This window comes from Plutella xylostella, chromosome 19 (genome assembly GCF_932276165.1).
Source record: "Plutella xylostella chromosome 19, ilPluXylo3.1, whole genome shotgun sequence".
Lineage (NCBI taxonomy): Eukaryota > Metazoa > Arthropoda > Insecta > Lepidoptera > Plutellidae > Plutella > Plutella xylostella.
The window spans coordinates 6497321-6513740 of NC_063999.1; the positions used below are offsets into that span (position 1 = coordinate 6497321).

Genomic DNA, 16420 nt, shown 5'->3' on the forward strand with positions numbered 1-16420 from the left:
GATATTTCGTTCTATTATTTGTACCTACATATTATGATATTTTTGACTTGGTGCCGCTGTTAGAAAACATAGTCTCGCAAATTCTTAAGAACAAAATAAATATCTAATTAATTATTACACATGCATACCAAATGTTGCTTTCAAGCTTCAATCCTCCTTTATGATTCATGAATTTCTATGGGAATTCCGGATTAAACACATACAGAGACTGATAATCTGGACATTTTGCCGAGCGGATAGTGGAGGATGAGGATGGCCGACGACAGGGTCTCCTGGCACTTCTTGCGGCTTTCGTGCTGTGTAGTGGACGACAACTTTACTGCCTGGTGCCTGATGAATTTGATGATACCAGTATAGCAATCTTGCTTAGCTAGAGGCTTATAAAGCGGAACAATGTATGAGTGCTTCACAAGGAAAACATGGTGTCGTAAACATTTTGTCTTCAATTGTACCGCGGCTGCTTTATCACGTTGTTCGTGACGTCACTCTATTGTTTCTACAAACAGCGAGTATTTTAACTGCGCCTACCTTTCCCGGATTGTGAAGCGACAGGCGACCCACTGTGGCGGATATAAAATTTTGTGTCGTACTATGTAGATGGGTACATGGATACATACAACTAATCTTTTTGTATCCATTGGACTGCGCGACTTTCAGTATTTTTGCACCACATTTAATATTTATAATGCTATACTGATGCGGGGATCGCGGGTTAATAAATAGGGGTAGCACAGTACTATGGAAGTTGATGAAATACGGAGAGGCCATTAAATGAGTTACTAGCACATGATGAGAGCTATACTGGTTGCGACTGCCATACATGTGGGAAGTAGGTGCACTCAAGTGCTATTAGCACGTAAAAACTTTATACTCTTTTTGTTTTTACCATACTATCTGCTCCATTAGCTGGGGCTGGGGAACATTACTGCTTTCATAGTATTTAATATACGTGCTGCATTTAATATAGTGGTTCTATTATAGGTTCAAATACACCATAGAATGTAATTCACCTAGGTTTGTATATAAAACAAGATTGTATAACACCTATAGTGAAGAAAACATGGTATTTTTGGACAGGTAGCGCAAATAGTCAAGTTCTTCCCAATTTCTCTAAATTAGTTCTTCCAATGTGTGTCATGATGTCATTTAAAGAAATTAAATCAAATTTAATTATTCTCCGCCGTTTTATCTCCCGGCCAGATTGCCTGCATATTGTGTTACACTCTCTCACATTTTAAAACGAAGCGGTTTTAATTCGTGTGAAACTACCGAACACGATTGTTCGCGACGGTGACGTGTGAACCTAATTTGTTTTCTTTAATTTCCACTTGAACTAATTGTAAATTAATATGTAATTTTGTTGTGTACCTACTTTATGTGAAGCTAGAATAATAATTGGTAAGGCTTCATAATATATATGAACATGTATAATTATAACGGTTGATCGATGGTGCGAACATGAAAAAGGTTGTACTTTAGAACATTCTATTTGATAATAATATTATCTTGTTCTTATTTATCAAATGAGGGTTATTTTACGTGAACAAACTATCCTACGGGTAGGTACAATACAACTTAGATGATGTTAAACAAACCCAAACGGATACTTATGTATACTTAGATATTAAGGGTGAATAAAATGTTATTTAATAGCTTTTCCGCGCCACTTTCCCGTAAGAATTCTGGGATAAAAAGTAGCTATGTACAACATAATATAGATAAAATATTTTTAGAAACGAATTAGTAGGTCTTCAGTAATATTCATTTCAAACACTCGCTTACACACAAATATTTCCTCTTATATATATAATAATAATATATATAATAATAATAATATATAATATAAAGAATAATATATAATAATAATGAACACGTTTTACTATAATACCAGTTATTTAGTAGTTGACTCGGCCCCTATGATTGTGATGCTTGTGACCTTATTAGAGTTCAAGGAAGAAATGCCATCCATATTTGTCACAACATAAGTCACAACACAACATCACAACTCAGAGCTAAATGATCTATGTGTAACAAGTACCTATTAATATTCTTTTTTGGTTTCTCTCTATGTGATGATAAGACAGTATAGGTGATCCTTAGGATTTTACAATTGAATGTAGTAGAGTCAGACAGTGCTAACTTTGCTAAAGAAACAAATGCCAAAACCAAAAAAAGGCAGCTATTCTTTGTAATTTCAGACATAAACGAGGTATGACTTTGTATTCTTCATTCATTTAGTTTAAGAATGTCATATTTTTTTGCAAAATTAGCACTGTCTGACTATTTTGTATCTGTTTAAACATAGAAAAAACAGAATAAAAGAAATCGATTATTGTATTCCTGTTCTGTATAAATAGTCTCAACTTTCACTTAATATGGAGCTTATATTTTTCTTGTGTCGTTATCATTATCTTTGTAAGTTATTATTATTATCTATTATTATGTCAGTGGTCAATGTAAATGACACCCACTATCTATTATATTATTATATTTCGTTATCAAAACACCAATGATTAACTAAATGTAAACATACATATTATATTTAACATTAATTGGTTTGGATTTATGTGTGTATAGTCTTAATTAAATGATCTATGAGTATCTCTTTAATCAAATTAAATAATTATATAGATTGGGTAGTAATCTGGATAGCTATTATAGTGTCTTAGTTGGGGTGACTCAGTCAGTTCAGACAAGCTAAGTTCAAATAGTCTGTTTAATTATGAAAAATTAATGTAATGTACAATACAGGTACATCAATTATGTACCTATATGTATTGCTCTTAGACCTTGCCATACCAAATGCATTGTTTGAATGCTTTCGAATTCTGTGGGTCCATAGGGGGGTCGATTTCTTTACCCAAGCATCGACCACCTGAAGATGCCTCCTTTCCAAGTGAGCTCTTATTTTGAATTAATGATTAGTACAATGGACATTAGGTTGAACATGTTTATCAAGTGTTTAAAACGAAATTATACCGATTTATTAGGCGTTTGACAGCGCTAAACATTTGTGGTACATAAAAATGCAGACCGCTGTGTTTAACTTCGTGTTTATATGTGACACACCATCTTGTTTGTATATTGTTTATGAAACATTTAAAACCCCCGTTCTCCGCAGAATCATCCACGAGAGCGGGTTCACGAACGAGGACTTCAAGCAGTACCGGCCGGTGGTGTACAGCAACACGATCCAGTCGCTGGTGGCCATCCTGCGCGCCATGCCCAACCTCGGCATCACGTACGGCAACAAGGACCGCGAGGTGAGTGTCGGAGCCTGTGGAGATAGCACGGGACGCAAGATGAGGACGACGACAGGTGATCAATGTTTTGGGCAGCTTACAAAGTCACACAGCGAGCGCGGCGCAAAACTTTTTCACGTCTTGTCGCGTGCCTTGAGTCCCATGCTAGGTATGCGAGGGAGGTTTTCTCGTTGGAGCCAAGTAAACTAAAAACGAATTTGTTTAGTCTGCTTTCAGATGACTTGACAATTAATCTATGCATTTATGGTACATAATTGCGTATTCTAAGCTTTAGTTTAGTTTGCTTCCTGACCAGATTTCAAAGACTCTCTTTATTATTATCACTTACATTGCTTTTCACTATGCTCAATACTTATACATACTACGGAGATGCACTGTTTTGTTCTCCGAAGATAACCTTAGCTTGTTGTTCGTGTGAATGTCAACAGAATTCGATGTGTTTAACACGTATATTTTATTTGTACATTTATTTCTCTATCGTGGTAGTAATCATTGAGTGACAGTGCATGTTGTCTGCTGAAAATCGAGTGTAAATATTAAGAGCTTTTCTCTTTTTGATAGTCGCCGGCACGGCAACAGCGGTGCTAAAAGTACCACGTATCTGTGTATTATAGTATCTGTAGCTTCCAAACGGCCGAATCAATTTTCGCTCAGTTTTTTAACCCCTTTGTTTGCCGTGAAATCAGACATAATCAAATATCTATTTTCGTTAGCCTGACAGTTAAGAAATAGAAGGATATCTATAGGAAGGTTTAAGGTACTTTATTTAGGAATAAATTTTCTAATAATAGAAAAAAATGGTGCAGTTAGGACAGGTATAACAACTGTTTGGTCATGCTCATGCTGCCACATCTATCCTTTTCATCCTGCATGTCCTTCTGTTTATTTTAGACACAATGGCAATGTGTGTTATCAAGATTGTGATGTACCTACATTTACATTACTGATCTTAAAGTTCGGTGAATATTTCATACTTTAAAATTCTATAAATAGACGTCAGTTCAAATGATCTTCCAATTTACGGATCGCTAAGTGCTGTCGGATGCCATTATGATGCTTCAAACTTTTAGTTACAACATCTTACTGAGATTTTAATATTATATATCTGCTAGCTATGTACCTATAGTATTCACTTACGGGCAATGAAAAGGTTCCACTGAGATAAACACCAAATTTCTTCTTAACGGAAATGGCTAGCTTAATGACGTGTTCTGCAAAATTTAAGTACATTTAATAGAGGGATCATCAGGATGTTACCACAAACAGGATGATATTTTGTTCCAATTTTAAATTAAATCTCTGAAAAAATTGGGGTCCTTTGGTGTCGGCATTTTGTGAGTGGAACTTTTTCATTGCCCGGCAGTGTATATGCCATATTAGTTCATTACAAACAAACAAGCCAAATTGAGTGACTCCAATATAAATTGGGTTACTAGTTATTAGCCAACTGGCTATTCATGATTCACGCTCTACTCTGAAAGCTAGTGTAATTTCATTAAATGAAAAATGGAGACTCATTAACGGTATCCATTTTGAAAATATTGCTCTACTTTGATTGCGGGTGTCCAGTAAACAAAAAGTTACTTCATCAATAAAATTACAGCTACAAAACTTAATTAAGTTAGATTATTTTGTATAGTCGGGCTTCTAGGGGCAGTAAGACCTCATCAGCCGAGGTTGGACGGCCAAGTGACCTCCCGACGACATTCACAGTGAGAATAATTGAATGAGACTCGGTACTGAAGGACGTCGAAGTCCATTGTTACGTGGTTTGACACGCGCATCGATTTACCATCCTCGTGCAAACTCCACCATCCATCGATTGAATAATTGGAAGAACACAAACGAAACTGCCTTTCCAAACGTGCTTGATTGATTATCGAAAGCGCGTTTTAACTAGATGGTAAATTGTAATTAGTCGATTAGCAGGTTTCTTTCGATCGCAATAAAACTTTTTAGCGGCACGACTAGCGTGTATAAGCAATAAGTCGTACCTAATAAGGCGCCGCGAGTATTGGATTGGATTCTCCGAAATGAGCCGGCGACGGGCGTCGGACTGGGATCGATATCGCATATTTATTCATAAAGGCGCCCCACAGTTGCTTATTCCGCCACTGCACTGTGCACTCGATGGCTCGTCCATTATTTGTTACCCTTATCATGCTTTTATTGAATTGATTGGCGCATACACGGTACATTATGCAGCTGGCAATCGGCTGAGTACCTACGTGTAGTTTTATTGAGACAAGATAATAATATAGTGTATTTGCTGTATTTTTCGTAGCGTTTGTATTGCTTTTGAATAAAATATCTTATCGGGTTATCATCTTCTTGTAAGCCTCCATCCGTAGTACCTATCTATGTCTGACGTCACAGTCTCATTTGCCGCCTCTAGCGGTCGTTGCGCAACGCAGCTGAAAATGTAATTTAACAAAACGACCCGTGATCTCCCTCGCACGGCTCACAACGACATCTATTGCCCGCGCTCCTAGCTTCGAGTATTCGGTGCCCAACCTTCAAACAGCGATGGATATCTAAATCGGTATGACGCGCCTTAAATCGTTTCCTATTTGACAGCCGCGGGGGTGGCTGTAGTTTAATTTTCTCGGAAATAAAGGCGCTTTTCCTCCGCCATTTTGCGTATGAATTGCGGCGTGAGTCACGGGTGACGCGTGAATGGCCCCGTCAATCAAAGCCTTGAAAGCATTTGCTGTTATCTGTTTGAGGGATGCGATAACAGGAGTGGCTGCCGACATCGACATTGATGTGATGTGCAAGTGTATCGAGCGTGTACCTAATCGTTAAACAGATAGCCGTCCTGCTCTCACACTGTTTAGCATCTATATGGATTTCAGTATTCGTGTCTCGTTTACTTGCCGGATTGAATAATAAACAGTGCTAATAAAGTTATTAAGGTTTATTTTGTAGACATTGTCTGTATGCATCATGAGTAGGTACATTAGTAGGTGTTTAGCAATTAGTGACACGGAAAACATAATATTTTCCTGATATGATCTCCGGTAGCTAAGTTATTGCCCTTTGCATTGCTGTTAAATAAATAAATAATATAGAAATGTACATACAACATACATTTAGTACCTACTGAAATGCAGTAAAATACTATATTTTCCCGTAGGAATTGGCAAAAATTTGTATCTTGCTGGGAAATCCTTATATTTATTGCAGTTCGGGCATTAACAATAACATACGCAACAAATGCACGTATTTAATAGAACCTAAGTGGTGTGAAGTGGTCAGTAGCCTCACGTCAATGTTAACTGTATTTCGAAATAGAAAAGTTGGAAAGTAGGTGCTTAGTATGTGCACAGTATGGATAGTCGTTGCTAAAAGGATAGATAATCTGATTAGCGAGGTATCAAGTGTTTACTAGTTGCATTGCACTCGAGTACTTTGAACTCTGGTTAGTAGCTGCATATTAACAAGATGATTTTATATTTTCTTATCGATCAAATAGAATATGTAAAATGTAAAAAAACAGAATTGTTCCTACTTTCTTTGGTTTGTTACTATCCACGCTTTAACTTTGTTAAGAGATTTAACAAGAAAAGCAATAATTTATTTATGTCTATATTTCCACATAAATAACTCATCTAATTCTATCATTATCATATCTACAGATATGATTCAAACCTGAAAGTAGGGACTAGAATAGTTGTATAATAGTACTTAATATATTATTATGTCCATAATATGTTGCTTTATTCTGTTATTGTGTTTCCCTTAGTTGCTGTTAACCCTGTAGCTTTTATGTTGTATACTGAGACCAAGAAAATAAAGTAGTCGAAGTGATATGCTGTTCTATTATATCCCTGAATTTTGAGCGAATAAAAGCTTACTACGCATTAAATTGAGTTTCATGAAATCAGATATTACCGATAAATTGGAAGTCCTTCTGTTTTAAACATAGGTTAGCTATTTACCTTATTTTCTTTACCATCAAATCATACCTTTTTAATGTGTATTCACTACAGCTTCAAACCTTATTTTCTTGGCTCCCCCATCCCAATAACCGTGCATAAAAGGGTGACCAGCATAACTAACCTCCCGTCTCCCCTTATTACCGTAGCTTGCATTGCAGAGCGACGGCAAGATGGTATTCGATGTGATACAACGCATGGAGGATACCGAGCCGTTCAGCGAGGAGCTGCTGGCGGCCATGAAGCGGCTGTGGGCCGACCCCGGCGTGCAGGAGTGCTTCGGCCGCTCCAACGAGTACCAGCTCAATGACTCCGCCAAATAGTGAGTGCAGTTTGTTTTCTTTTTTTCTTAACCTTTCCTCCAAACACTGGCCGTTTGGAAAGAAGGTTTGTCTATGGTTCTCCTCCAAATAGTGAGTGCATTTTCTTTTATTTTGGCCAGTGTTTGGAGGTTTGTCATAGACAAACCTGGATGTTTGAAGAGCTGGCTGATTACAAATTTTTATGCCTAAGTATGCGTACAGCTAGATAAGGTTGGTTGGTACCATGTGTAGTTACATATTCCTTCGGATAATATTTATATGCACAGCATTGATTTGTTAAAATGTCTGTACAACCAAACAATCTCATATGGTATCATTATTTATAAACAGCTAGCTACCTTTAGGAATTTGTAAAGAAAATTCAAGCAAACAAAAAAACTGTTTATTGATAAATCTTAATATTCTAATCTTAGAATACAACTTCTTGCAGCTATCTAAAAATATCTCAATACTTATATAATGTATGGTAGTTGAAACATTTGCCGTGCGAAAAAACGTATCAAAAATGGACGTACACAATAGACATACCTGTAACATTTTAAAATGACAAACAAGTTAATTATTAAAACGGTGGTACCTAATGCCTATTTTTGTCTATGTACAATAAAAATCGGTTATAGTACTGTTTACTCACTACATAATTATGTATTAGAAATTGTCTTTGGTAGATTTTCTTCTATTTGATCGTTGTACTCATGTACTTTCTTTTTACATCGTAATTTTACTTTAACCCCTTCACGGGGCAATCCATAATCAATCTCACCTACATTTCTATACTACTTTCATTCTTGCAAGACAACTGCCGTATTAGATTAGATCTATCTAGACATCTGTAGCTAGAAAATGTGCTTATTGGTTCTTTCAATATAGATATCCAATCCGCCTGCAAAAATGGTAAATGCTCAATTTCTTTAGTGGACCTTTATCTCCTCGGCTGTAGCGTGAACTGAAGCGGCTCGTTAGGTATATACGTTGGGGTGACGCTGTAGGTCAAGTCATCGTGCTGCCATGAGACGGTGTACCGGTGAAACGTCTGCAAAAAACAACGATACTTTAGTACCAACTAGATGGAGTGTGTGCAAAAGAAACGTCACGACAAACAAATAACACCGCACTTCTACCACAAAGCTGATGCTGAATCTGAGGAAAGATTTTCACTCGTGACACTGAAATATCTTGTGGCCCAAGGCTTATCCCCAATAGGGGTAGTCAGAGCTGAATCAGAACTTTTCAAAGGTTGCGACCGACATCGCTGTTTACACAGAAACCGCTGACGTCAATACCGGCTTATATTTTCATGCATTCATTTATGCCGGTTTAACCCCAAGAAGAATGTCAAGGAATTAACGCCCGTAGCTTCTGATTACTGAAAACCCCCTGAAGGTAAAATAAAGGCTATTGTGCCATTTCCGTAAGCACGCTATAAAGGCATAATTAATTATTGTAACGGAATTTTTAGGGTGTCGCGTGCTAGTCCACCTCTTTTCGTGAGCCCCGCCCGGCCTTAAACGATGATTAAAATGTACTTTTAACTATTATTATGATGCATTGTCCTTAGCCCCTTTGCCCTTTATTTTAGCAATTATCTTGATGGACAGGTATTTATACTTGGAATTAACTCAAAAACACTATTTACCTACTAGGTCATGAAAGCAGTAGCTCATTTTCTATGCCTACTTATGTATCTAACTGGAAGACTGTCTGTAACATATCCCCTATGTGTTGGGTGTATCTTAACCTCAAACTTAGCTATAATCAAGTTGGCAAGTCAACATCGCACAGTCAACTAAATAAGCAGACGTCTCACCCTGGCCAGCAGGAGTTGTAGCTCGGTCTCCGCGAAGCGCTTCCCGATGCACATCCGTCGCCCGAAGCCGAACGGGAGCGACGCGAACGGGTGTATACCCGTCTCCCTCTGCCTCAGCCACACGGCCCGCGCATGCGCGCCAGCCCCCACCTGGGAACAGGGAACACAATGTAGAGAACGAACGATTCACTGAATAAAACCTTTCGCAGAACCTGTAATGCGATTGGATAAAGTTAGCTTTGGCTTGTGCCAACGGCATCATTTAGTGATGCGGTCTCCAGCACTGATTAAAGGCGTAGGGTGCGTGTCTGCCGGAGATGAGTTGAGGAATGTGTATGATATTGACCAGTGACAGGGCTAGGAGTGTGATGCCACTAGCAGAAGTTTTCCCTCTGTTCATCCTATCGTATAGGTATTATGCAACGCGGCCTTAAAAAGTCGTAAGAAATTTTATAGCAGCACTTATTTTTATGATTACTTAAGCTTAAGGAAGTCAAAGTTGAACTAGACCTTCCCTGTCTCCACTATGAAAGGCTTGCCGCCGTCAATGAAAACTATTAAGTATTCGGTACAGTTGCAACAAATACATGGCATATGGAAAAGTTAGGGTGTTGCAATGGCACCAACTTCCATATTTACCTCATTCTCTTCCGCCTCTTTGCCCTTGTATGGACAAGCTCCTCGGCCCCCGGCCTGCTGGTCCACGTGGTCCTTGAGCCACCGCTCCGGGACATAAGACTCGGGGGAAGGGAAGTAGCGCTCCTCGTTCGACATTATGTAGTGCGGGAACACTATGTGCGACTGGAAATGTGATTGGATTGATTAGATTATTGGTTACTTTGTTTAGAGGAAAAACAATAGCGAGCAAAGAATAAGAGAGTGAAATAGCATCAAATTACTCCTAAACGGAAAAGACTACTAACTTAATGACCTCGTCTGCAATATTGAAGAACACTTAACAGCTTCAGAATATAACCAAATCAAAACGTAAATATTGTAATCAAATTTTAAATTGAATGTTTACAAAAATCAGATTTATTTGGTCCGACATTTCGTGGGTTTCCATTGCACGCGAGTGTATAAAGTCTATAGCAATTTGGCTATTACTTTTAAGGTTAAGGACCTGAAGTCTAAAAGTTCATGTGACAAACAAAGACACCTATTAACTTCAGCAGCCTTTATCATGTTCGATACAATGAAAAAAGTATGAACTCACCCCTTTTGGAACCTGATATCCGGAGATGACGGTGTCAGATTGCAGACAGCGGCCGTTTCCCAAGATGACTGGCTTTATTCTGAAACCAAGCTGAAAGTTACACAAACACAAAATGAGGCTAAAGAGTACTAAAGACAACAGACCATGACCGCAGTAAACACACAATAAATGTCTATTACCACGATGACATGTGTTAGAACACTTCTTTAAATAATTGGCTAGTGTAAGTGCAAGTTACACAATGTCGCTTGCCAGTAGTTATATAATGGTGGAGGAAACAGAGCAAAACCGAGTAATGATGTTAGTGTCAGGCGCTTGTCAAGGCGCATTCTTGGGACCGGTCACACTAGTCACTAGGTTGACCCCTTAAATTTTACAGTGCAGTTTGATGCTCTAGCTTTCACGTTCAGTCAAATTTCACAAGAGGATTCTATATGAGTTCGTTATTGTAGGAGATTGAAGGACAAAAGAGGGATGATGATACCTGGATTTATCTGCCTAGATTCTATATGGAGCGATTTATAAGAGTTTTATTCATGATACATTTGTATATTTATTGACATGTAGCAAGTTTTTATTTACTTATAATGATAAATAAGTAGGTATACAAAGTCGGTTGCAAAAAAGCAATCTCTTCCAAGTCTTCCAACCAATATTTGATTGGTGGATAACAAAAGTAAATACGAAACTCTTTTAGTGCAACAGGCTGCTATATTCTGTAATGTAACGTCTGTATTGGGCGTGTCGGTTTACTTCGACTGGCGTACATTATGCACTGCCACGACTAATCTATGTTTAGACTTGACTTTAATGTGGTACCTAGACCAAGACATAATGCATTGCGCAAGCTTCCTGTATTTTAGATACACAAAGTGTTCAATTTGTTTCAAAATGTACCTATTAATTTTACTTAGTAGAGTTTTGTTATGTGTTTGAGTTGTACCTAACACTTATAACCGCAAAACTATGTTGTTTATATGAACAGAGTCGAGTTCCATTCTTGTGGATCATCTTATGCAGCGGTAGGCCTCTGTGGTCAACAATTTGTAACCAAATACATATGGCTAAATATCATATTTATTCATCGAAACCACGAATGTATAAACAACAACCAGACACAAGCGCCCATCCTAGGATTTGCCCTGGGCGAAATTCGAACCTCCTCCGAATGGTCTCATGCTCCGAAAGCAGAGAATTAATTGTACCTCTCTTAAAATACATCAGAGATTAGCTTGTACATACCAACATTATAGCATGTACACAGAATACTTTTAAACCCTCGCAAAACTAATCCGGAGAAGGAAGGAAACTACCGAAACTCAGTACTTGCGTCAGTTGAGTGGTCCATCAGATAAACGGCTTACAAATCAGCCAATCACAATGGAGCTGGAGGTACAATGCCCTGCTGATAGCATCAGTCTCAATCAATTTCAGGACGTTACCTATCCAATGTGTGTGTATGGCTGAATATTTAGTTTCTCGAAATTCTTCAGGGAAATGGCAAACGTTTCCTCTTATATATGGTATTTGGATCAATTTAACCGCAAATCGGAAATTTACCGTTTACTTACCTATTTATATTGACTCTACCAGTTTTATTTATTTACGTTAACGTCCGTGATTTGCTGAGTACATGTTTCCATATTGATATATAATAAATATTGACCGATGGCCATCTTGTGGTGTGCAACAGAATCGTTTATTGCAATCGTTACACAGTTCTACAGTTTGGTCAGAGAACATCCTCATCACGATGGAATAGAGTTCAATTTGGCAGAATGAACGCCCCTCTTTATTATCGTTTAATGTCAATATTATACCATCTTGCTCATACAAGTACGTAAAGACGTCACATACGAACGGTAATAGACAACGTATTCCCTACTGGCAATAAGATAGTGCGAAAGTGCTCATACACGATGCAAGAAACTCAGGCCATAAATCAAATTAACACAATACCCTGCGCCACGGCTGTCTAGACTAGAAAGTGCGATTATCTGCACCTGTCACGGATTCGGATCGAAATCCGAGTAACATGAAATAGGACTCACCTTAAAGCTTCTTTTATGCAGGCACGCAGATACGGCAACCGATCCAAATCCTTGCTCGTGAGAACTCTGTCCTGTGGTAAATTCTTATCCAATTCCTTGTGTAGGCGATTCTGAACTCTACTATTCTTAGCTAGAAGGTAGAAAGTGCTGGCTGCGGCCGCGGCGGTCGTATCCACGCCGACTAGCAGTAAATCGAGCGCCAGGATCGCCGCCACCTTTTCTCCGGAAGTTTGCGCTATCTTCGCGCACACACCTTTATCAGTCAGTCTATTCAAGCAGAGCGATCTGAAGGCGTCCAGCGCCTCTACGTAGGTGTTGTATGCGGGGGTGGGGTAGAGCCGCCACAAAGGTGCAGACAGCTCCAACTCGGGCACGCTATGGAAAAATCCGTGAATGCAACGGATAATTTCCCTCGCTGCAGCGTCGTCTTCGTTCAAGCAACCCAATCTTGTACCCAATGCCCATGCTCCGACACCTGTAAAAATACACCTATTAGAAAATTAACCTTGCAAAGTTCATAAAACCTATCAGTGATAGTCGGTGCGAAGCATTTCTTCGCGCCGTTATCGTTATAATAGCCCTCAATTCCGTATCGATTTACTTTGTAGGTAAATGTTTATTCAAACGCAAAGGCGATAAAGAGAAGTTTGAAAGAAAGCAACTTGGGTTGGAAGTGGTGCTTACACTCGAGGGCCCATTTGTAGAGTTCCGTCTGAAAGTCCTTTGGCAGTTCGCGTTTTTCATCGATCAAGCCCTCCATTCTGCAAGAGAAATCGAATTTTATAACGAACCGCCCGCTCTGCTTACTTATTTTCTATATCATTAACCTCATTCGTAAATTGTAACTGTAAAAGTTTCCTGTACGAGCTAAACTAACGACTGTTCGCGTCAATTAATCATTCGCACAAAAACATCTTTCATTAAACAAATGTATGAGTAGTGTGGTGACCGCAGTGAGTCATAAACAAAGTGGCCAAAACAAAATGCGATCGCAGTCTGAGACGCGCGGGATGTGCCCACTTGCCCGTGATTCTCAGAGCGACATTACCGGAATCAACATGTTTTACGCCTTATCGCCATGGAAATAAAGCATTGTTGTGCTATGCAAATATGGCAGTTTTACTAGTGGCACTCAAGCGTGGAATACCGCGGAACTGTTGAACTAGTTGTCCATATTTTTGTGCACGCGAGTGCGGGCAAGGGGACCGCACGTCGGCTCATTAGAGCTCAGTTTATCGCCGTTATGTAAGCACTTTTCGTACGAGATGATGCGATTTATACACTGTCTGGTGTTTGGATGTTTGCTTTGCGTCATCGGTCGAACAGTTTTCTAACTTCTTCGTACATTTCAGTTCACTACTTCATACTTATCCATTGGCTAAACTTTTGTTATTACCATTTCACTTCGAGATATCTTTAGCTAAGTACTATCTAAGTCCCTCAGTTAGTACAAAGGGCTTATAGAAGACATCGTTATTTAGTTAGGATAGGTATCCTTCAACTTCTTTCCGCGAGCTGAATATATTCCAATGGCGTGTATGCAACTCATCTCGAGTTCTTATGGCAAATTCCGCATAGCGCGCTAATATCTCTCGATCGATATCACTGACGGAATGTAAAACGTTACACGCCGTGGCGTCATGCAGCTATAATAAACTGTTCTCCGGCCCACTGAAGAAGCGAACCCAACACTTATACCGTACCTACATATTTATTACACTTGCAGCACATATTATGCAGTGTTAGCGATGATCCCACCGATTAGTTGCGTTATGAAAACTGGTCAGTATATTCACTGTCCACTTTTTCTGACCACAACTCTATAATTCACCCTGACATCTGTTAGATCATATTGTTTAACATCGGGCTAAAAAGACCGTGACTAAAACTATTCAGCAATTAAATGGAAGTATTGAACCGGTCAGTATTTGCGCATAGATTATGACTGAATCATTATGCACGTGCACACATCGAGGAGATCTCGTTGACTCATACTGTTTAAACATATTCCGATATTCTCTTGACCATTTCTGGTTCGAACGTACTTGCGCGCATGAGATAAAACTGCATACCGGTAAGTTGTTGAAGCTTATCTTATCATATCAGTAAGTGATGGCGTGTTATCTACATACCTGTGTACGAAGTCTGTGGTGACTGCGTCCAGCTCGGGCACGGAGGCGCGAGCCGCTTCGGGAGCCACCACGTGCTTGGTCACCCTCGACCTGAACCGCCACCACGCCTCGCCGTGTCTGCGGGGGGAAATTACACTTTACTACTGGTAGGCATTTGTGCACATGATACATGATACTGCATTGACACGGTTTGCCTTATATGCGACGGGTGGCGCCATTCATTCATACCACATGTGCTGAACATGGAATTCGTCCTTATTCAGACTTTAACGCCCTTCCACTTTTATAACCCAATAAATAAGATGAAAAATATCCACTTACACGCCAATCAATCCAGGTTCGTCACCGAAAAAGTCCTTCCTTAGCTCCTGCTTGTAGTGTCGGAGGCAGGGCGCGACGGCGCGGTGCGGCATGGTGTCCTCGCGGCGGTACACGCGCGCCGTCTCCTCCGCGCAGAACGGGAACACCAGGTCCGGGTGGCCGAACAGCTTGGCCACCTTGGCTGCCCCTCCCGCACCGGCCAGCGCGCGCAGGCTCCACAGCGTCACGTCCAGCGCCCGCGTGCGCCACGGCTTGCGGTTCAGCGCGAACCTCCAGGAGTTGCCCAGCAGCGGCAGGGGCCGCGGCCCCGGCATGTAGGAGAAGCAACGCGCGCCGCTCATTGCGCCTCACGCACCAATGTGCCCGCAGCCCCGGCCCGCGGTCGCGGTGGGGGCCATCCTCGTGTCGCAACCCGCCACCCGACCGTGGCCGCCCGATGTGGGACGTCGCTGTGTGATAACAGCGATTAGCACCGACCTGGTAGGAAACGTGAATATTTGCAAGTCATCGCCGTCGGTGGGCGGCTGTGGACACAATGTACCTTGTACATTCTAGACATTTCCGATTTGGAAATGACAAATCAATAAGGCGTAGGTGGTGGACTGAACCGTCTCCCTTTCCCTACAACTTAGGACGTATAACTTATTCAGGCGGCTGCGATCGTCAGGGTCTCCTGACATTAATAGGTGTAGCTCGGTACAATACGGCAGCGTCATCCCTCTGACGCTACAGGCCAATTAGGCGAGCCGCCTCAATGGAGCTACATGTACTATAGTAGTTGTATAAGACTCGCAACACGAGGACAATCGCTGATGTTCCTATTAAGTACGCCACTAGCGGTTTGCGGTTAGCTGCTTAGTTTACAAAGGTCTTTGTTACAAATACGCATTAAAACCGGGAATATAATGAATCATTATCAATACACATACAGCCTCCGCTTACAAAAAGTCATCAATGTGAGCTGCCATCGAATTGCAAAGAACATTAGACGCAACTAGTGAGTCACGTAGATCTGGCCAGCTCGCACCGGCGTAGTTAACTGATGATAACAGCTGTGTGTTGTGGGGAGCCGCCGACGATTGCCTCGTCCGGTCGGGGCGACGCTTTTCATCACGGCTGCTCGCAACGCTGTCTGTTTAGCGCGCCTCTTTATTAGCACTGGTGTGGTTGTGGTGTTGCGATTTGTTAGACTTCGTATGATTATTTTTTTATCAACTGAGGTCGAGAGACCTATTGCCGACACTCAATTCGTCGTCGCTGCTCCATTGCCGATTATTTCCTTGGGTTAATTATTATTATTTATATATTTCGGGCAACCAGGGTCCATTATTGTAATACACATAAAAAACAATGAACGAAACATACAATA

At 40.3% G+C, this 16420-nt stretch overlaps 2 protein-coding genes across 5 annotated transcripts in view; one reads left to right on the forward strand and one right to left on the reverse strand.

Annotated features, from left to right (window-relative positions):
* LOC105383314 (guanine nucleotide-binding protein G(o) subunit alpha) overlaps window positions 1–16420 on the forward strand; it is a 48925-nt gene that overhangs the window by 16598 nt on the left and 15907 nt on the right. For 2 of the 4 annotated variants that reach the window (XM_048627546.1, XM_048627545.1), the window contains exons 3-4: window positions 3122–3263; window positions 7363–7523. In XM_048627546.1, coding sequence (XP_048483503.1) covers window positions 3122–3263; window positions 7363–7523 — 303 coding nt within the window. Of the gene's footprint in view, window positions 1–3121; window positions 3264–7350; window positions 7524–16420 lie in introns of all 4 variants that reach the window. The other 2 variants (XM_048627544.1, XM_048627543.1) reach the window with 1 other exon arrangement.
* Window positions 8425–14841, reverse strand: LOC125489934 (probable cytochrome P450 49a1). The gene is made up of 7 exons (XM_048627547.1): window positions 14731–14841; window positions 13283–13359; window positions 12599–13073; window positions 10548–10626; window positions 9971–10132; window positions 9332–9481; window positions 8425–8557 (listed from the first exon to the last, which is right to left on the reverse strand). The coding sequence occupies exons 2-7, from the start codon at window positions 13356–13358 to the stop codon at window positions 8447–8449; spliced, it is 1053 nt and encodes a 350-aa protein (XP_048483504.1). The 5' UTR covers window position 13359; window positions 14731–14841; the 3' UTR covers window positions 8425–8446.